The following is a 22133-nucleotide window of genomic DNA, read 5'->3' as shown; positions in this document are numbered from 1 at the left end:
TAGTTCATAGAATTGTCCTTCAAGAAGATACTTTTTACTTTCTTTCTTTGAGTGCATTTCAGAGCCTGTACTTTTTCACTTTTACTTGAATAAAAAACTTCAACGTTTACAGGAGTATTTTTTAACCCAGGTATCTGTACTCCTTATTAAATAAGGAAAGCCTGTACTTTTGCCACCTCTGCCCCCTTATAACACTTGTCTCTGGTGGCCAATTCTTTCTCCTTTTCTTCCCCTCAAAGGAAAACGGAGGTCAGGGTTCACCTTCACAACAATCCCCTGGATGTTATTGAGTGCTGACACAACCTTGAACTCTTGCAGAAGGACATAGTAGCTCGTCAGCATGCCAACCTGTTAGTTTATTTTGTTAATATTAGTTTATTAGCACTGGAACAAAATGGCTCTCACCTACGTGCCTGTTTTCTAATTCAAAGCAAAGCATTGCTCATGGGTGCATTGACTTTTTTTTAAGCTGTACAGGCTTTATTAGCAAATACTTTGACCCTTCACACACCCAGACAGACACAGCTGAATGCCATAGTCACTGTTGTGTAAGGCTCCTGACGCATGGAGGAGGATAAAGTTCATTCTACCCTAAAGTGGGACATTTGTCAGTAGTTCAAATATGTTCCAACCAGGACTAGTAAATGTTTCTTCATGCTTATGGGTTTTTCTTTAACTCTGAAGTACTTATTTTCTGTAGATGCAAAGACATTTCAAGCCAAAGGGGAATCAGTTAAGCTCTTCCGTGCATAGATCATTTACCAATAACAATAACACATTTTTAAGGTGTAATAAAGTTAAACTTTTATTGCAAACCGAACATGGTCACGTAAATCTTAAACAATTTTTACAATTTACAGTACATTTAACATTGTTACATACTGTATACATATTTAAGCATACCTTTAGTCATTTTTTTGTTGTTGAATATACATTAAAACTAGTACACAGAACTCCAAATATACAAACAAACTTAAATACCGTCAAACTGCATTACAGCAATATTAAAATGGAATGTTCAGTTTAAGTGTTGTCAGCCCGTCCGCAGGCCACCGTTAACATTACTGCGTGGCGGGTGGAAGACTGGAGGAATGAGGGGGAATGCGGTCAGCGAGCAGCTCTCCCCAAAACATTGCACAACACATCCCTCTTGTCCCCACCTAGCAGCAGCAGTGCGCTCTCTTTCCATCTCTCGATCAGCATTGTTGTTTTATGTGCAAAAGAAGACGTGAAACATCATTCGAGTTCTTACATGTCACATGTTAAAGACAGAAGAATTGGATTAACTTAGTGCTACATCTTTCCTCCTTAGTGACTTCAACAAAACAAAACAAAAAATCAGGTGCAGAGCGGATAAAACTCTGATGTTAGTGTCGACACAGTCAAACTCAAATGATGTAAGTTCTGATGGAGAGAAAAAAAATATAAAGGCACCTTGTAGAAAACTTAAATTACCCCATCTGTCTCTCTGTAACATTCGGTTTTTAAATAACTCCCTTTTCAAAACACACGGAAAGTACATGAAAAGAAACTAAAGCACCAAAATGAATGTCATCTCCAAGCTACTCATTCGCGCTCAAAAGGTAAGGTCCTCACAGGTGGTAGCAGAAATCTCAAGAGGGAAGGTTTTTTCGCTAGAGATGAAAATGGAAATCTTCTCCGGGCTTGGTCCGGCCTTCCTCTCTTTGAAAAAAAAAGGTGGGAGCTTGGACGTGTGCTTGTCACTCGTGGCGTCGGGATCAAGGGGAGCTTTTAAGCTGCCTGAGTCCTGTGTGCAAACGACCTCCACTATCAGGAAATAGATGGACAACTGAAGGCTGAAAGGGGACTGCAGGTAGTGAAGCTTGAGGATCAGAACTCCAACTGGGCATCCTCTTGTGGCAAGCATTCAAGAGTTGCAGAGGATGTGGCAAAGTACACATGTTTAACGTCTTTGTAGATGCAGAGTTGTCGTGGGGTTGGGTTTCGGAGATGTCCATCATTCTGATGGTAAACATTGAGTGGGGTCACGATGCAAGTCCACGGGCATGCCTCGTTTCATGCCCGATAAGTCTAAACTAGTGTCTATGATAAGTGCCTGTGTTTAAATCCTATAGGTAGGAGTCCATAGATGGGGCATAAGAGAAGCCCACAAAGGCCTCGGCCGCCTCTTTGATGCTGGCTGTGACGAGTGCACTGTCTGGGGAGCAACCGATGGAGCTGGGTACCGGCTCGTCTGTGAACTCCGGATCAAAGTGCCGCAGGTCATTGGGCCCCGTCTGCATGAGAGAGGGAAGGAGCAGGGAGACAAGCAGGAATTAGCCAACCTTTAAAATACCTTACCATAGTTGGAAATGTATTAAGTGAGGATGTTTCATGCTCTTTAGTTACGTTGTGTAAATACTGAGAGCGGGTGCAGTGAAAATTCATAAACCTGATTTCTCAGGGCTTAACAGAGTATTAAAAAAATGGGAGCATACCACATTAGGGTTGAAGGGAGGGGTGATCTTCTTTGCATTGAGGTCATCCCAGTTGATGGGGGTAAAGAATATGTGGTTCTTAATTTCAATCTGGAAAAGATATGACAAAACAATTAAATGACGCTCGTCACCACGTGTGGTGTGTAAACAATCAAATGAGATGGAGACTTACGAAGTCGTCGGAGCAGCCCAGTCTCTTTGTCCGGTCTTTTTGCAGCAGGCCCTCCAGCAGGTGTCTAGCCGAGTTGGAAATGTTGGGTTTCAGCTGCAGTGGCTTGTTCAGGATGTTGTCGTACATCTCCGCTGTGTTGCGGCTGTAGAACGGAGGCTGGCGGCAGAAAAAAAAAGAGCTAATTAGCATAAATGCCTGTAATATTTTCAGTGTTCCAAATAAAACAACAGTAAAAATCTAATTTTACTCCAACTTAAAGTAATGTAATATGATTAGAAGTACTCACCAGGCCATACAGCATCTCATAGAGAACAGCTCCTAAACACCACCAGTCTACTGTCCTGTCATACGGCTGCTTGTGCAACACCTCAGGAGCCAAATACTGCAGAGGGGAAAAAAACAAACAAAAGATGATAAGAAATGGCAAGTTAAAAAGGTTCGCTATTACAGACAACTGTGAGAAAACCTTAACAGCAGAGCCACACTGGACAGTTTCTCCTTACCTCTGGAGTACCGCAGAAAGTCGATGTTGTCCCGTTGGGTTCAATGTTCTCCTTGCAGAGTCCAAAATCTGTGAGAATGATGTGTCCCTGGGAGTCCAGCAGGATGTTCTCTGGTTTCAGGTCTCTGTAGACAATGTTTAGTGAGTGCAGGTATCCCAGTGCGCTGGCGATCTCTGCTGCATAGAACCTGGCTCTGGGCTCGAGGAAGCAGCGCTCTCTCTGCAGGTGGTAGAACAACTGGAACAGAGAGGAAAACAGAAAAAAAGTGTCTTTGAAACAAGTGCAGAGAGCAGTTTTGTTCCTGGTAACTAAAAAAACTCGATTACACTGTTAGAATTATATATATAAGTAGGGGTAGGAAATTAATGGACGAAAAAGCTACAATAAAAAAAGACAGAGACAGAAAGGAAACCGGATGGGAGGAAATTAAGAGGCAGGATGGCGACAGCTTAAAAAGTTTGACAAGAGAAGACAGATGAATTGAGGACCAAAGGTGGAGTGAGAGACCAGCAGGATGGAGGGAAAAAAAGAGAGAAAGGAGAAAAAGAGAGCAAATGCATCCTGCTTCCTGATGAGGCCCATATTTAATCAGCACTGTCTTTGCTTGTCCAACAATCACAGGAAATTAGCTCGATTAGACGCACACCAAGTCTGAATGGCGCTGCTAATTTTGGCCCACAGTTTCTCCTGCTGTCCCAACCACCCCCGCCCCCCTCCTCAATGATTTCCTGAGAGGTGTTTCCTTTAGTTTAAAAGAAAAAAAAAAAAGACAGAGCAGCAGCTTCTATTCTGCTTCTCATGACAGGATATCCCCTCTGTCTGTCTCTGCTCTGTCTCATCTTTGTTTCTGATCTGGAAAGGCATTACTATTCCTTTAAACTCCTTCTCAGTTTACAGGTCACGTCTGGTGCCTCTCTTTCCTTTCGTTTCTTCCTCTATCTTGAAGTTATCCTCTAATTTATTCAACCTTAATTCCAGCTTTAAATAGATCAGACTGTTCATCGTTCTATGTCAGCAGTTGAGCTGGTAACTCACCTCTCCGCCATTGATGTAGTCCAAGACGAAGTACAGTTTGTCCGCTGTTTGGAAAGAATAGTGCAGGCCCACCAAGAACGGGTGCTTGACATTCTTCAACAGCACATTCCTCTCTGACATGATGTGTTTTTCCTGATTGAAACAAAGAGAGGTGGTTAGGGGGGGTTGACATGAACACACCTTGCGTGGTATGCTTGCAATTTGTGTGCGAGTTCAAATTCAAAAACATGTCTGCAAGCACACATACCTCCTTCTTCTTGAGAATGGCCTTCTTCTGTAAGACTTTGACAGCGTAGAAGTTGTCATCCGTGCGATGGCGTGCAAGCAAAACCTTTCCGAAGCTGCCCTTGCCGATAACCTTGAGGAAGTGGAAGTCGCTGGGCTTGGCCGAAGGATTGGATGATGGGCCGAGGTTGATCTGTTGGGATGGACTGGGCTGTGAGGGAAGGACAGAGATGATTAAAAAAAGTTAGAGCCATAACATGTATGATAAGCATGAAAACAGAGGATATGTCCGAATATTGCACAATTCATTGCACTTACAGGAGGAGAGGGGTTTGTGTTCATGAGCTCAGGATCCTGAGGAGGACTCAAGTTCAGGATGGACTGAACCTCGGAACTGAAAAACAACAACAACAGACCGAGTTTAAACTTAGTTCATCTCCACACAAATGACCAAAGATTTGCACTAATATGAAAAGACTCATCATTCCACACATCAAATATTTCTTCAATGCAATATAACTAGAATGTTTGGTTGGGTTTCCCAATGTTTCAACCTCCACTGAGCGCAGAATAATAACACGAGTCAGATGTGAGTTGATACTCACTGCTTGCAGGCGTAGGAGTTTGTGGCAAGCCTCTGAATGAAGTCGTTCAGACCCATCCTCCTTTGTTTCATAAAAGCTGCAAAAAAATGGAAAAAAGAAGAGGGATGGAAAGATTATTTACACTGGATTAAAAAGGAAAAAAGCAACATAGAGATTCCACTAAAAGAAAAAAATAATAATAATAATAAATTAAAATCTTGTTGTTATCCATACCCGTGACTAATGCCACTAGCCCTCTAGACTTCGAGTAAGTCAGCAAAGGCTCTTGCGTTTCTGTTATGACCGTCATGATGAGTTAAAAAGCAGCTACTCGATTCCAGACTGCCAAAAACCAAACTATAACCATCTAGCCCTGGCACTCGCTTTATATAGGGCCACGAAGAGGGACGAGCTGTCTCTCTCCACCCCATACGCCACAACACTCCCTACCCTCTACTCCACCTCCCGGGTGGGCGTGATCCTCGGTAAACATTTGGCTTTGGTAAGTGAACCAAGAGAAGGCGATCGATCCCGTTTTTCGACAAATCAGCGGTCGTTGCGCTCCCAGCGCGTCATGGCCGCACCTCAGCCGTGCTTGCGTCAAAAACATGGACAAAAGGCAGAAAAAAAAGATGTGATTACCACTGTACTCACTGTAAAGCCGGTGTTTGCACATAAGTTTGTGCAATACCATTCCAACTTTAACACCCCCGAGAGTAAGGCGAGAGTCAGGCAGTCTGAACCGACTACGAAGTAAACACATTTTCAATCTACACACAAAAAAAAACTGCAAACACAAACCCTATGGGCAAATGAAATCCAGATGTATCCAGTAAACAGCCTAACATATGGTGCCACTTACTGTTTCAGGCACACAGAATGGACTTTGTCTTACAAATGAGTGCACATTAAAACAGAACTGATAGAGACATTCGTGACTGTTCCACAAGTCCCTGTTTATTTCTGTCACTCCTGCTCCGTGTGTATTCGCGCTGAGTGTACACTAAGGTTCAGTACAAATAATTTGATAGCCTCGTCACGAGGACTATCAAGTTCAATGTTTGGCTGTTCCTCTTTATAACCGTCGGGAGTGACGCAGGCTATCCCGGCACACAAAGGACAAGAGGGAGAGCCTGAGCCGAGGGAGGCCCGATGCCAAGAAAAGCCACTGGTAGTGGAAAAGTACAGAGTGAAACTCTTGCACACAGTCAGTCCAAATGAAAACAGAGAGTAAAAAGTCTGTTTTAACTTACCAGTAAGAAAAAGGCAAAGTATTAGAATATGAGGGTTGAAAAAAATGTGTGTAACAATGCAGGAAATGATTAGTTTTCTGCGCTGGCACACTTGAAGAGCAGACGGGCTCAGTTATACACGGTTATGTAAGGCACCTGGTTCAAGTTCTATCTACACCCCTCCGTGGAATGTGTGTAAGATGATATCTCATGTGAAGGCCAAAAGCACTTAATCGAGACACCGATCCCTGTGCGTAAGGAGAACGGAGATAAACGCACTCTAAGTACCAAAGTGGCGCCGCACAATTTTTGGAACACAAGCAAAATGCATTTTTAAAAGATCTCAATTCCGTAGTTTATATCAAAAGAAAAAAAACTGCACTGCAATAAGTTTCCACAGAAAACAAACCTTTCAGCTCGGAAGTTTTCATTTTGTCTACCTGCAGCATCACCGCTCAACAAGTTGCAAGAGAGACTTACCAAGCTCTCTCCTGCGCTTTTAAAGAGACTCTCTATCAGCAAGACAATTAAATAGATATGAGCATCATAAATCCAGGTCATGGGATTATGGGATGAATTGGGAGACCCCCCCCCCCCCACACACACACACACACACACACACCAAGTATGTCTGCCTGTGTTTTCTTCGCAGGACATTCACACTGACACACAGACACGCACAAACTGTGTTAGAAGCGCTTGCTTTGCATTAGTTAACTATTAAAATACGCATACCTGCGCGGTAAGTGGTAGAAAAACACTGCGGATCTGTAGTTTCCTACAGGTGTACGATTCAAATACAACAGCGTTTTTTTTTTTCTTTCTTTGTAAAACGATTGCCGGTGTTTTCAAAAGTATATTGAGCGTACTTACACGTCAGAGATGTCGTTTTGTCTTTCATGTGGATGCTTCTATATCCCAATCACTACTAGAACAAAGGTTTGGCTCCTCGGCAGGGAGGTAATCGAACTACGCCGCATTCCTTTTCTTGAAGACCTTAATCCAGCATTTTTTTTCTTCTTTCTTTAAAAGGGCGGAGACGTCCCGCCTCTATTTCCTTCCACTCTCCAAGTTTTGTGTTTCGTTGCATGGTTGCATGACTTTTCTCGAGGGCGGGGGTTTTGCTGCCTTCAGATGCTCCCCTTGAGTTTGCTCGAGTTTTGAGTTAAGCGTTTCAACTTTGAACTTTAATTTAAAAATACCCCGTGATCCTGATGATAAGTGGAAAAGTGGATGGATGGATCGATGGATAAAAGTGTCCACAAAAAAATGCACGTTTATTTCCACCCTACATTGATATGGATTTAAATGTAAGGCTAATATTAAGCCAAGTATGAGCTAAAAATCCTCATCATCCATCTGTATTGTATACTTGGGATTGTACTTCCCTGTGACAGCATCACAAAGCTGGGTTATAGTTAAAGGCTAAGTGTAGAAGCTTGAAATAATAACATTTCCCCTTTAAATTCATTTTCACATCCAGTGTTTTTCCACCAGCCACCTGAGGTCATTCACACGCTGGGCTCAGAATTAAAAAAGATGTTGAAATTCACAGAGTTGGCAAGTTGGCCGTTGCCAGTGTTTGGGCCTTTAATTAACCCGTCTATTGATGAAATGCTTTCTCATTATCCTGAGTACTTGTATCTACCTGATATTTTCTTACGGTAGTGTCTTTTATGAATTTTCCCATATTTCTTTTTCTTTGGGAGTCTCTGGGAGTGAGTGAGATAAGGCATCTCAGTGATAAGTGAAAGGAAGCAGGGGAGGTGAGGATACAAATGACAAGGCAGTGATCATTTATTGCAGTTCTGCACGAACTCTGACGTAAATCGAGCCTTTTTTTAAAAAGTTGTGCAATGCAGTTTATGTTATTTTTATCTCCATTTTTTTGTGGGTATTTATTAATAGTGCCTTGGCACACCTGTGTCAGGAGCAACAGGAGCAATGCAGAGTTCTTATCGATTAATGAGCTGAACCTTGGAGCCTTTGGATATGTCTGCTTTTCATTAAATTATTTAGCCTTGGTCTATTCTGAGAAGCCCTTTTCTCTTTTTTGATCAGGTGCAGGCATCCACATTTATACAGTCGGTTAGAAACACATTACATAAAAGTTATAAATTGCTTTGCATGTTATGACATGACAACTCTGTACTTGTTGGAGAAACACTTGTTGGCAAGCGCAGCTGTAAGATGTTTCTTGTGGTTGCTCACCAGGTTTGCACACGTTTCTGGGGGGGATTTTGGACCACTCCTCTTTACAGAAACTCTATAAAACCTTTCGGTTTCAATTGTCATGTTGGAAAATCCACCTTCAATGTTCTCTCTAAGGGAAGGAGGTTCTCTGCCAAGATTTGATGGTGCATGGCCCCGTCCATTGGACCCTCAGTGCCATGAAGTTGTCCTGTACCCTTAGCAGAAAAACAGCCCAAAGCATAATGTTTCCACCTCCGTGCTTGACTGTGGAGATGGTGTTCTTTAGGACATACTTAGCATTTCTGATATAGCGCGTCGAGTTGATGCCAAAGAGCTCCATTTTGGTTTCATCTGACCACACTTTCTTCCTTGCCTCTCTGAATCATTTAGACATTCAGTGGCAAACTTAAGGGTCTGTAGATATGCTTTTTCAGCAGCGGGATCCTGCAGGCGCTGCAAGATTTCAATCTATTACACTGTAGCGTGTTACCACTGGTGTTCTTGGTGACTGTGGTCCCATCTGCCTCCAGATCATTAACAAGCTCCTCCCGTGTAGTTTGCAAAGCAGTTTATAACTTTTATGTAATGTGTTTTTTATTTCCGGATTTTTAGTTGACGTTCTTTCTCTCTCCATTAAAATGAAACTTCCATAAAAATTAAAGACTGTTCACGTCTTTGTAAGTGAGCAAACTCTCAAATTCAGCAGGGGATCAAATAATTATTTCCCCCACAGTCTGATTGATATGTTGGCTAATAGGAATCCGCACACTGTAGTTTTTAGGGCTCTGCTCATGGGCACTTATAAAACTACCCTGCCAGTCTTGGAGTTCTGAATCGAACTTTCTAGTCTCACACTCAAAGATGAGAATTGTGCAGAGTCAGGTTGTCTCCATGGGTGACTCTGCAGTTTTTTAAATACAGCCTCAACTTTTTACTGCTGTCTCTTTTTCTCCCTTAACTCAGGGCAAAATCTATTATTAATCTGCCCACCACAGCCACCTGATTCACACACTCACACTCACACATACACATAACGCTGAGCCGGAGGGCAAAACAAACCTGCAGGGAGTCTGAGGACACACAGGCAAACACAAGCACCCACAAGCCTGAAGAGAGACTCACAGAGCACACTTTCTAAAAAAGGGAGAAAGGGCACAAGAGTACTTGGAAGCGCATCCTAAATTCGCTCCACATGCCCGTCCTCACTGCACCACCAAGAACTGAGTGAAAGATATTTATTATTGAGGCAGTGCAAGGTGCCGTGGGGTAGTGACATCCTTCAACGGGCATTTAATCTACGATTCTGTGTGACACTTCAGCAACACTCCGCGTGGGATTAAAACTGACATCTTTTATCAGCATTCGGAAAATTCAGAAATGCCACACAAGTTGAAGCATCTAATATTTCTTTCTTCAAAAAATAGCAAGATGACAGGAAAATAACATACCAAGAGAGAGCTACTGTAGTGCTGAACTTGAAAAATGAGTCTTTAGCAGAATGACTTGCATTTTGTCCCCAGAGGAATGGCTGAAAATATAGCCATTTCTGCACTGAGGGAGAAGATTTACAAAGATGACGATGAAGAAGAAGAAGAATACCCTTACCTTCGTCAGGGTGTAAGCACTGATCTTCACTCTGCACTTGTTTGGTCATAGCCAAGAGTCGAATGAAATGAGAGCAAAGTGTTGAGCGAAGATCAGAAGAGAGGAAGAAATTGGAGCGAGGGAGCGGCAGTAACAAAAGGTTCTCTCAGTGTTTTTCCTATCTGGCCTGCTTTCGCCTCAGGATTCGCAGGCTGCTCCAAGCTCAGGCCCGAACAAGAGGAGGCTCCCACAATACTCACGCTGTGCGTTTGTTGCCTATTTGTGTGAGACACTAGTATGTTATGTAACCCGTGAGTGGCACTGCCATCAATGCCAAAGAAATAACTGACTCACACAGAGACCCTGTGAGCCATGAAAGGACAGGATGGGGTTGACTTGGTGCAGGATATTAGAGTTGTAGTATACATGGAAACACAATCCTGCTGCCTCATCCCACCCACCTTTAGCATAGCCACACATACACAAAGACCGGCATATGCCCATTTTCATCCTGTTTCCGGCACCTGACATCCATCTATTAAATCTGCTCATCTCTTTCAGCCTCTCATCCGTCCATGTCCTAATGTCCACTCTTTGTGTGTCGAGGATGGTGAGGGTGCTTGTGAGTAAAGCTGATCTGGTGATGAATGTGAATGAGCCTTGGCGATGAGGAACCAAATGACACTGTTATATAAAGTCCTCGGCTATTCACAGAGGACAGCTAGGCTTTTATTTTGGACACGGAGGACTGTCAGTGAGATGGCCCGCTTGACTATCAAAATAGCTACGTCATCCTTTGCTTCCCAGTTTGATCTTTGTCTTGATGGAGATGTCTGCTGGGTCACCTGTGGCATTTGAGGCGTATATGTTTGGCCCTGAAGGTTCCTAATCACTTCCTTGAAGTAAAACGGCATGTTACTCAATCACCAAAAATTCCCATTTCCTTGGAATGTTTATGTAACTCCAGGAAGACACTCATGATAGTGTGAGAGATGGCACAGTGTCTTACTAGAAAAATAAATTCAGGAAAGCAAACATCACTGTTAAATTTTTATTTTTATCTGTGATTAGTAGCTTAGCTGATAAAAGTGGAGCAAGCTAATCTCGACCTATATGGATCTCTATTAAAGGTCTTATTATTAATATTTAAGTTGTAATACAAACTAATGTGTTCAGACTTTCTTCTCATTACTGTGATGTGACTTTGGATTTGCAGTGTCATTATTGGTTATGAATTATATGCATATATTTGTGTTGTATTTGCAAATATGTGCGTGCCTGTGTGTAGGCGTGAGCAGCATGTTTGTTAAGCGCTGAAAGGCAGGTTGACACAGGTAAGTGATGCGTCATACACGCTGGGAAAAAAGAGTAAATAACAGCTCTAAAACAGACCTTTTAATAATATTGTACATCAGAACAAAAGGAAAATTTGAGAACACGTACCCCCGCATGCACACACTCAAATCCAGGCTTAGCAATTACATGTTATATAAACCTGCTGCCACAGGGAAAAGCACCATAAGTCAATGTGTACATGCTGATTTATAGCACTATTAGCATACTTGTGTTTCCAGTAAGGGTTTCTTTTGCAGGTAGTGTTGGTTACATAAGACTGCCCTTATTGAGAGGAGTAAAAAAATAACACAGGCATGGTTTCCTCTGTAAAAATTAGCCGGTCAGATCCCTGCTCCTTATAATTTTTATTATTACTGGATCAATCCCTCGGTCTTTGTCTCTCTGCACCGCTTCATGTGTCACATACATCGTTGCATCACTGTAAACGACTCATATGTGACAGTCCTCAACTTCTAAGTACTCCAAAAGCCACTAATTGCTCAATGTGGATCGACAGGGTGTAGCAGCATGACAGCGGAGGCCACAGGAACAGCTTGTCACCAGCTCCGCTAATTGCTTGGATTTCTCTCCATCCGCTGAAAACTCCCATTATTAACAGGCACACTACTGCCAGCCAAAAAAAAAAAAATCATCAGAATATGGTTCTTGTCACATTTCTTACTTGGGATTGTTCCAGGAGGCAACAGGAGGCACCTGCAGATCTGCAGCACAGTTGCTGCAGTATACAGAATGCAAGTTTACTTCAGGACTGTGCTTAAGCTCAAACAGGCACTTATACTTCAGATTTTAAATGTTTTGCCCACTATGAAATACCTTTCTATTGTAATTTATCATATTAAATGTTAACTGATCATTTGAAAACCCATTTTTTAAAACTATGTGAGCATAACTGAAAAACTCTAGTTAAGTGTCTGGTTCATCAGCTTCCACACGTTTGAGAACAGTTTAAAAATGGCTAGTCATTTTTCTAAAACGCCAAAGTTGTTGGTTACGCCAATGCAAAGCAACCTAAAATATCAATACCAGAGTGTGTACTACTCCCTTCACAGAACAGCCCAACTGCCTCAAACCACAGCAGAAAGATAAGGTGCACCAAGAGGACAAGAAGAAACCGACCCCTAACAGGTCCTCAGATGACTAAAGTCAGATTTGTGTAGGGAGTAGTACACACCATTGTACTGCACCTTTACTTCTTAGAACAAAAATATTTGTTCTAAATATTTTGGGCACTACAAATGCTTATGAATGAGAACATTTCTGTGGAGATAAAGTTTATATGATAAGCTTTTTGCAAATGACGCACTTTGATTGTCATCTAATCACTGGAAGGTCACTGGTTCAAATCTTAGCTGCTCCAGCAAGTCAAAGTCAAGCAAGGATACTGCCCAAAGAAACTGAGCCTTGAGCTGCCCCTGATGCATTCATCAGTGTGTTTTTGTGAATGTTAGACAAGACATAGAAAAAAGTACGTATAGAATTGTGAAAATTAGCTTAACCATAGCCAGTAAAAGCTTATTTATGCAGTAATAATAAACAACAATATAGTAACAGTCATATAACACTGATATTTAAATGCAATATGGTTCTTCTTATGGTTCCTTATATAACTAAGTGGCATTTACGTATTACTTAAAATTGTGCTTTCTACACAGTTAATGATAGTACAGGCAAATAATTTAATTGGAAACAGATAGCTCCTAAAGATTCTGTACAATTCCAGCAGCAAAGCAGGAAATGCTAAATGTTGCCTTTCATCTGATATTTATTACTTAGAACTAATAAACTGAATTTGCAAAGAGGGAGGAAAGTGGTTCGTGGGCACGCACACACACAGACACACACGGACATACTCGGTGGAGCCTATGCTTTGGCGATTGTGTCAAGTGACAGCCACTGAAAGAAGACAGGCAGTGTGTGCCAAAACATGTCACGCATACAGCCTATGCACTTTGTACTGGAGCTTGATTTGTGCCACAACTGTGAAGCATGATGGAAAATTAAAGTACAGTCACTTACTGTCATTTTGGCCATAAACCAAGATAGACTTTCACCCAACTGTACACATGTAAGCAACAAGCGCCCGAGAGGTTGTAAACAGAAAAGGTCACTGCATTGTGTGCATAATGATCAGTCCTGAGGATTGCCTCTGTAACTACTGCTTTGCAAGTTTCCACAAAACAAATAAGTAATCTTGGTTTCTGAACAACAGTTATTATCCCAGGAGTTTAGAGGGTGGCTCAGAGGGCAAAGTGGTGAGGTAAGGTGAAGTCACAACCTCATTAGGTTTGGACTAAGACACAACAACAAACAGGTAGAGCAAAATGAAGATTATTTTGGACTTACACAAAAAAAAAATAAACATCACTGGCGACAATAAAGAGAAATGAGCTGGGACTGCTGGAGAGGGATGGTGGAAAGAAATAACAGAGGAGTACGAGTTTGTGATGTGGAGTCACAGTAGGAAAGCAGAGGGAAAGAAGGAGGAGGGAGGAAATGGAAGAATACAAAACAACAGGCTTAGTTGCTGGTTACTTACTGTTGTCACCAGGGCAACAGTAGCTGTCTGGGTCTGACTCATTGTGGTAGTACAGGTCCATTGCCTGGGGGAAAAATGTGGCACCACTTAGAAAAAGCAAGTCAAATACTCAAGAGAAACAAATATAAAGGTATGATTGTTTTTGTTATTTTAGTTGGTGTTTTAAAACCCATTTCATGGCATACATCTAAATACACTCAAGGAACACCTATATACTGTAAAATAATATCTATGTACAGTAGAGTAACACCCAAGTACAACAAAATAACATCTATCTACAGTGAAATAATCCATATCAAGACAAATTCGATTCATTGCTAGTTGATTAAAAGGTCAAAATCTGTTCCTTCCCTTTAGTCAATGCTTTTTCGCTTGATTTGCTAGAATAAAATATAAAGGAAAAAAATGCAATAAAATAAAGCTAAGCTGTTTTGAAATCATCAGTCTAAGTTGATATTCTTAACTATATAAATGGTGACTATATGAGGTGTGACCTTTTTGACGGCTGGCATTTTAAAGTGCGCTGGTTCTCTCCCACACTGATTTAGGCTTTCATTTCAGCTAGCTCCCCTCAACATGTCTTATTAAGGCTGGATTCCCAGAGTGAGACTTCACTGATTCTCTTGGTTTCCCGTTCTAAAAAGTGGTTGGATCGCTTACTTTAAACGACATTATAACAGCATCATTGTTCTTCAGTCAGACAGAATGCCAAAATGAAACTCATCTCGTTCAGTTGGGCCAAAGACATTTACAGAATACAAGAGTTGCTGCAGGAAGACTGCAGGGAGAAAAAAGTGCCTCTGAAGCTGATATACTATGCTACATATTAATATATAGCATTTGATTGTTAATGATACTTTGGTGTCTAAATAGCATTTTATTGTTGAGGTAAGATGAGCTAGTCAACTTACAAACTGGAGGTTACATTTGCTGCTAAAAGAGCAATGCACACAGGAAGGGGCTAGCAGCAATGTAGAGATTAGAATAAAAGAAATTCTGTGACTTATAACAATGACTAGACAAAAATAATCACTGTGGATGGGTGCACAGTTCTCATACTCTCAAAGGGTACCAATGGGAGTGAAGTATGCACTAACTGACTTATGACTAGGTGTGAAGCAAAACACAGGGTTTATATAACGGATTATGTATTATATAGCTACGGGGCTTAGTTAATAAATGTTTAATATGCGTCCCAACCTATCATTTATCAATCACATGTATCCTTTGCTTCCATTGAAAGCCACTTTAATTGTTTGAATCAAAGCTGAGTTGTGTTTACCTCAATATCTGACCATTTCTTCTTCTAAATGATTACTTAACCTGTTCAGTTACCCAGGTCATTCAGTTTCATTGACTTTTGATGATCTCAGGTCATCACACCACTTCTAGTCTCTTCCTGTGTGCATGGCTCTTTATAAGTAAGCTTTCACAGAATTTTCTCTATTATTTGGATTTCTGTGAATCTGTTGCTTAAAACAAGAATAGCTAACAACTTGAATGTGGAAATGACTCTTTAGTAAATTTGCTTAAAACACATCTATATCCCAAACATGAAAAATGGGCCCTAACTAGACCAGGCAAGAGAGTAGAAAGACTAGATTGATAAGTATAAAAGGAAAAATGTATTTTTAATGCAAAACCTTCGTCTGGGAAGCATAAATAAATGTAATGGAGTAAACATATCCGCATCTGAAGTTGGATGTCTTTTTGAGAGCCAGTCTTTTACTTTGTCAAAACATTTCTCTGCATGTGGCAGGCAGAAATGACTCACAAATACAAGTGTAAACACACAAGTCCCAATAGTAGCTATTTAAGCTTGTCCCACTTTTTCTTTTTCCACATACAACATAACTGGCAGCTGTCACAGGACCGGCAGCATTTGCATCTCAGGGCATTCCCATCAAAGTGCACTGCCTTGTCAGATATTAGTTTTCAATGATGTTGCCGTCTGTCATCAACTTTTCAAAGTGGCTCCTGGTAAACACAGTCTTAGCCTACTTTGTTATTCCACATTGCAGCACGGAAAACTTAGTAGTCTCCCATGAGTGTTTTTTCAAGATCGAAACAAGACGAGGGATAAGGATGTGTATGCGTGTGCCTGTGTGCCTGCACAAAAGTTATTCCAATCCCATCAGTTTGTTCACTCATTCAGAGGCAAAGCTTTGAGCAGTCAGCCTGTCACACCAGTCATTTTACCTCTAAGTCTTTATATAGCTGACAGTTGCTGCATCTTTCCATCGTTCCTCTCAGACACGAATACTGTAAATAAATATATGACTCACTGTTCATATCTCCTCATACTGTCAACATCTCTCTCTACAGTCTACAATCGCTTCACCATTCATGCTCCTTTCTCCTTTCTCCTTGGATTTACACTTGCATCTGTCTTTCCCCCCCTTCTGACTTACTTTCCTTTGCTTTGGGTTGTTTATTGATTCAGCGAAGGTCTGATGGAGTTGTATCCATAGCGATGGTGAATCTGGGGTTTCTGTTCATTAATATTTCATTATATTTTCCAAAAGAAGACAAGCGTGGCTTGTTGAAGCAGAGAGAACGAGGTTGAAGAATTTATTTTATTTTATTTTTTTCTGTGTTGGGATCAAGGGGAGGTAGCGGTCTGTGTAACTTGACAGTGAATCATCGGATGAGGCATATTTAACAGCGAAAAAAGAAAAGAAGCATTTGGACTTTTACCATCAAAGGACTGAGGAACTCTGATCTGGGTTCGTTTTATATGTATCCACAAAAACACTGAAGTAAAAAACAGATATAAAAAATGGAGTTACTCACAGAACTTCATTTATACCAAAGGAAAAAAAAATCTTGTCTCCTTTTCTTAAACTTAACAGCTTACTGCTACCATAGTTAGATAAAACCAGTAAACTGTTAATTATTTATTATTCTGGGAGATAAGAACTTGTGTTCCCTGAACAGTTTTGGGCAGTAGGAATGTGGCATGCCCTATTATCCAAGGGGAGAGAGGCAAATATTAAACATTACCATGTTAACTTGTTATACATTTACCTCAGTAGCAACATTTTGAAGCAGGTGAATGACACTTTCATTACATAAAGACGAAGAATGGTGAAGAGCTAATAAAAACTGGTAAGCAGTTATCTAATAAAGGTCCTTAACGCTGCTACAAAGGTGAACTCTACTCTGAATACAAAAGGGAGGCTATAGTGCTCAGCAATGCAACTAGTGTACCCATCAGCATTTTGCACTACGGAGAGTAGGAGTCAAACGATCCATAATAAAACTGTAGGTGCCGTGGAAAACAGATCTTCATGTAGAGCATTATCTTCTAAAATCATGTCAACATTCACTGCAAACACACTGCACCACAGAAAAAAGGTAATGAGCTGAAATTAATGTTTGGGGAGGATTAGACACAGACTAGAAATCCTGCAAAATACCACAAAGACTTCCATGACCTACTTTATGGGAGCACTGTAGCAGTAACTACTCCCACTGCCTGGTGGTGCATTTATTTAATCAGCCTTTTCATATATAACATGTAGATTTTGTACATAACCCAAGGAAAACAATGGAAATGTTTCATTTTCACATACAGGCATTGTAGATATTATATAACAACGGTTTTGGTAATGATTTCTTTGGAGATTTCCTTAATTTTCCAGCTTAATACACCTGGAATTCCCCTCACTCTTGGATCCACTGTTTATCTCAAGAAGTTAGCATTTGATGCAATAATCTGATTAGCTGTAGAATAAACTTGCCTGTGTACGTTGGCGTGGCTGCCAGGTGTCCTCTAGGGCGTAGCTGATGTAAGGCCCGCTGCAGATAGAGCACTCCAGCATGACGGGGCTGGCCAAGAGGGGTGAGGCGTGAATCCCCCAGGATGAGCAGCCACACAGGTGGAGGTCGGGCTCTGCTTCCTTCTGCTTGCCTGTACTGTCACCATGATGGCGAGCCAGCATTTTCCACTTCCTAACCTGAAAATTTAGAGAAGTCGTGTTCTTTCATTAGCCAATAAAGCTTCAAACGGAATAATATCCAAGACTAATAGAACTTTATTGATATGCTGGTTATAGCAGTAAAAAACCTGCATAGTTTTGCAGTACGACACATTTACCTGTCAAGACAGTTTAACCAATTTACTAGTTAAATTATGCCTCAAATGATGTGTTTAAAAAGTAAGTTGTGAGTGACTTTTTAAAATTTGACGGATTAAACTGTACTGTGCTTGATCCATTCATGAATCAAATAACTGAGACTTGCATTTGCTTTGCACTGGATAAACTGAGTGAGTCAGGCTCTGTCTTAGCAGTAATCTTCTCTCTTGTGACAGCTGCACAGTGACACATGCTCCAGAGGACAATTTCACCACAAACATCCTCTTCTCAATCACTACTTAGCGAGTGGCTAGCAACACTGCCAGAACACATATCAGAAGCAGAAATAATTTAAGAGCTCTGTCACACACAGATATAGAAGTGAGAGGTCTGGGAGAGAAATATATCACACATGTGACAGTGCAAACTAAGGTCAAGGTGCAAATATTTCTTGAGGAAGCCAAATTACACTGATATATGTACCAGTGACCTAGAAAAGCTCTTATGTAAGAGAAATGTTGCCCTTGGCATGCAGAGCAGACAGGTTCAGTGACTGGAGCTATTTCAAATGAGTCTTATCAAGGCCTCTATCAGTGGTCACTGCTCCGCTCACCCAACATTACAGTTGCAGAGGAGTGCATGAAGAAATACAGTATGTGAGTGATGTTGCATGTGAGCATATTTGAGGTGAATTTTGCAACTCGGTGAAAATTTTTTTCCCGTATGTGGATAGTTCAGGTCTTGATTTTAGCTGTTACCCAATGTTAGAAGGAGAGTTCATAATGAGCTGTTTTCTCTGTCTAAACCGGTAAATACATAGTCACATACTGTTCCAATGTCATTTAGTCATAGTTTAGTCACTATGTGTGGTCAAAATCTTAAAGGTACAATTAAGCATTTTATAAAAATGTGTGTTTGCTTCTGGGTGAGGTTTACATAAGAATGGATCGATAAGATGTCCTTTTCTGTTTGTTAATTCAGCTAACGCCAGCAGCCAAAGCTAGCTAGCCTAGCTTAGCAAAACGAATTTAAAAAAGGTGTGAAATATGTGAAAACAACTTTTTTCCATAACAAAACTTAATCAAATCTATGTACCAGAATGTCAGAAAGAGGAAACATTATATTTTTTTTTTATATTTGTAGAAAAATATGAGAGAGTGACGCTAGGTGCTGTTTTACAGTTCTGAACAGTGGCTAGCAAAACCAAAAAAAGACTACAAGGAGTAAGTAGCAAGAAAAAAACGTTTCTCATTTAAAAAACCATCCGTCTCATGCACACCAGGAGGACTAACAGCTTTGTGCTTTATTGTGTGTTGGTAAGCTGAGACAGAAATACTTCACTGCCAGTGTTGACTTGTTTCAGGTGACCCAGATAAATGGCTACTGAACTTCACTTCACTTCACACTTAAAACCTCAGTAAAATAGTAAGTATACACAACCATTAATCAGTGTCTTCTTAAAATGAGGTTAGATTCAGGCAGATAAATTGTACTGGAAATCCTTTAGAGTTGGGGGGAAACTGTGTATGACAATATCTTAATAAATCAAGCTAATAAGTTAGCATTCCAAGTAATGCCCCATAAATTAATGAATTATTACTGTCAGTCTGTTTATATGCAAATTAAAACCAAAAACCTTCAGGGAAAAATACGAGTTTGTGTCTCTGAGGTTGTGTTATTTTTGTATTTTGACATAATCAGGCTAGCATTTTCTGTCTTTGTGTTTTGCTAGGCTAACTACTGTAGCTACAGACATGAAGTCAATATCAGTCATCTTATATAGTCAGAGAATGTATATATTTCCCCAAATGTGACAATTCTTAGTAATTTACATAAACAGGAACATAGCTCTGTGGTTTTAATAAACTTACATTTACCATTGTGAAACCAGTTAGAAACTTGTTGATGTATGAAAGGATGTGCACATTTAACTTCATATTAGAAAGGAAATGTGATAGACCTGAGTTGACAGTGACTGAATGTGTGTTTTTGTGTATTTCATCATATTTAATTATGTGCAGTATTACCCTCAGTATGCAAGTCTAAATCGAACGAGTGCTATTTATTAGATTGGACCGTACATGTTTATCATGCATGCTTTTTTATTGAATGGCCTCTATCTGACCCTCCTTTTGGGGTTATGAAAATTCATGTCCGCAGGGAGTGCATACCACACGCACACGTAGCTACAAATATATGTATGCCGTTTCCACATTCCCAGTCCTTTCCCTGCTCCTTTGACCTTGTTTTGTGCTGTGACCAATAAGAAAACAGTGGTTACATTATGTAAGTGCTCTCCAACAAGATCTGTCCTTTCACCTCATCAACTCAGGAAGTAATATTTTCCATGTTTATACCAGTAGACATCAGCTACATAGCTCTGTGAAGACTCAATCTGAGCAATTTTTAAAGCTTCCTGCTTCCTGTCAGCAAGGAGAAAGATGGCTGTGACCAGTAATAAATTAATATAAAACTGCCTAAAGGTATGTCCTTAAGCCCCATACAGTAGACTTGGCCATCAAACTGTATGATAAAGCTCCAAGTCAAGAGTTTTCTGTTGTTTTGTCCATTTCGCACACAACACTTGCCTAAGGCCTTTGCACAGCAGATAACAACAGTGTTTTTTGGTGCTGTCAACAGCCAGCCCACGGCTCAGCTCTCTCTCCTGGCAACCCTTTTGTGGCCTTGTCCTGCTTATCCATTCATGTCCTTCACCAGCTCCCCTCAATATGTAAGTCTAAATCAAACTGGCTTGAAGTGAACAGCGACGTGGAGGCAAAGAAAAATATGTTTGAAAGACAAAACGATAAACCAAGATGGTCTTACATAAAATATCCAATTTTAGGTCAGCGATAAGGTTCCCCCCAACCTCCCCAAACCGTTCTTAGATCGCAAACAGGTCTTAAAATTAATGAGAGATGATAGGAAATCTGATCCAAGTGGTGAACAGGGCTATGCCTAAACTATGATTCAGACAGTCTACGTGGAATAAAAGCACCAAATGTGTGCAATATATCCAACTGGAAATTGAGCCCCAGAGCCAGAAAAAAGAGGAGAGTTCTGGAGAACCGAAATTAAAAACAAGACAGAGAATAATACCACTGTTAAAGAGGGAAGTGGATAAGGAGTAAATTTGGGATTTTAAGATTTGGATATTGACCCTAAGCTGCTTTTGAGCTTTCATCTGGGCTCATACTAATTTTCAATGGACTCGCTTGAATGCTTTCATCTTTAAATCTCAAGGACTGCGGTGACAAGGTCTCTGAACCCTATCTTCTTAGCAATACATTAATATTCATGGTCATTTACTATGCCTCAGCCCATTGCCCTTTTTTAAAGATAATATAATGCTATCCTTTCCAATTTTGGGGAAAATCTTCCCCACATTTCTTTATATATTATATATTCATAACTATACATTTAAAAAATCCTCAACAGTTAAATTAAAATTGATTAAAAAACAAGGCGGCAACATGTCTGGCTGAATTTAAAAATGCTGCTTCGTGGTTCATCGTCCCATGTTGGCTTTTCTGCACCTTATATTTCATTCGGTTCAATAGAGTTTCATACTTTGTTAAGCAACATTAAGTTTTATGTGTTATACTTAAAAAAAAACCCCAGTGAACCCATCTGAGGACATACAGGGTTTTTTTTCAAACACAGCAAAATAACAACTTCCTGCTCAAAGACGAAGACTTGTTTTTATATTCATCAGGTCCAACTAATCCCAAATAGCTAGGAGAAATTAAAAATGTTTCCCAAATGAGAACTCGGGTCTCAGGAGGCTAATTATTTAAAGCTAGAATAAAGATCTGACTAACCTACCAAAAGATAGTTGAAGCTACTTTCTCGTGCAGTATAAACTAGGATGTTTTCTCATAGGACAACAAATATCCAGTTGAAATGTATACATTACACACATAGTGTACTACACAGGGTGTACTAACAGATTTAGGCCAAAACTGAAGCACAAATTACAGCAAAATGCACACAATGCGCAACAGGAGCAGCTTGTATTTGGGTACTAAGGCCGTAGTACAGCACAAAAATCATTTCCAGCAGAGATCAGCATGTTACTGGGAGAAGCAAATGTTTTGCCTCATTCTCAGGGTGCTGCTGAGCCTCTGTAGCACAGCATTTCTGGCTTTAGCTCTGGGACAGCAAGGAGGAAGATG

The 22133-nt window shown here is 40.6% G+C and overlaps 1 protein-coding gene across 5 annotated transcripts in view; it reads right to left on the bottom strand.

The window, feature by feature from the left end:
• Positions 1-973: 973 nt before the first annotated feature.
• sgk1 (serum/glucocorticoid regulated kinase 1) overlaps positions 974-22133 on the bottom strand; it is a 35587-nt gene continuing 14427 nt past the window's right edge. The window contains exons 4-14 of one of the 5 annotated variants that reach the window (XM_005449566.4): positions 17623-17838; positions 13880-13943; positions 5000-5075; positions 4713-4788; positions 4417-4605; positions 4170-4301; positions 3135-3371; positions 2918-3013; positions 2632-2787; positions 2460-2549; positions 974-2258 (exon numbers count right to left, since the gene is read on the bottom strand). In XM_005449566.4, the coding sequence (XP_005449623.1) occupies positions 2091-2258; positions 2460-2549; positions 2632-2787; positions 2918-3013; positions 3135-3371; positions 4170-4301; positions 4417-4605; positions 4713-4788; positions 5000-5075; positions 13880-13943; positions 17623-17838 (1500 nt within the window). In that variant the 3' untranslated portion in view covers positions 974-2090. Of the gene's footprint in view, positions 2259-2459; positions 2550-2631; positions 2788-2917; positions 3014-3134; positions 3372-4169; positions 4302-4416; positions 4606-4712; positions 4789-4999; positions 5076-5212; positions 6208-6619; positions 6675-7083; positions 7238-10008; positions 10241-13879; positions 13944-17622; positions 17839-22133 lie in introns of those variants that run through there. The other 4 variants (XM_005449567.4, XM_005449569.4, XM_005449568.4 and 1 more) reach the window with 4 other exon arrangements.

The sequence above is a fragment of the Oreochromis niloticus genome, linkage group LG15, assembly GCF_001858045.2.
Source record: "Oreochromis niloticus isolate F11D_XX linkage group LG15, O_niloticus_UMD_NMBU, whole genome shotgun sequence".
Classification (NCBI taxonomy): domain Eukaryota; kingdom Metazoa; phylum Chordata; class Actinopteri; order Cichliformes; family Cichlidae; genus Oreochromis; species Oreochromis niloticus.
This window is presented reverse-complemented; position numbering and strand designations above follow the sequence as displayed.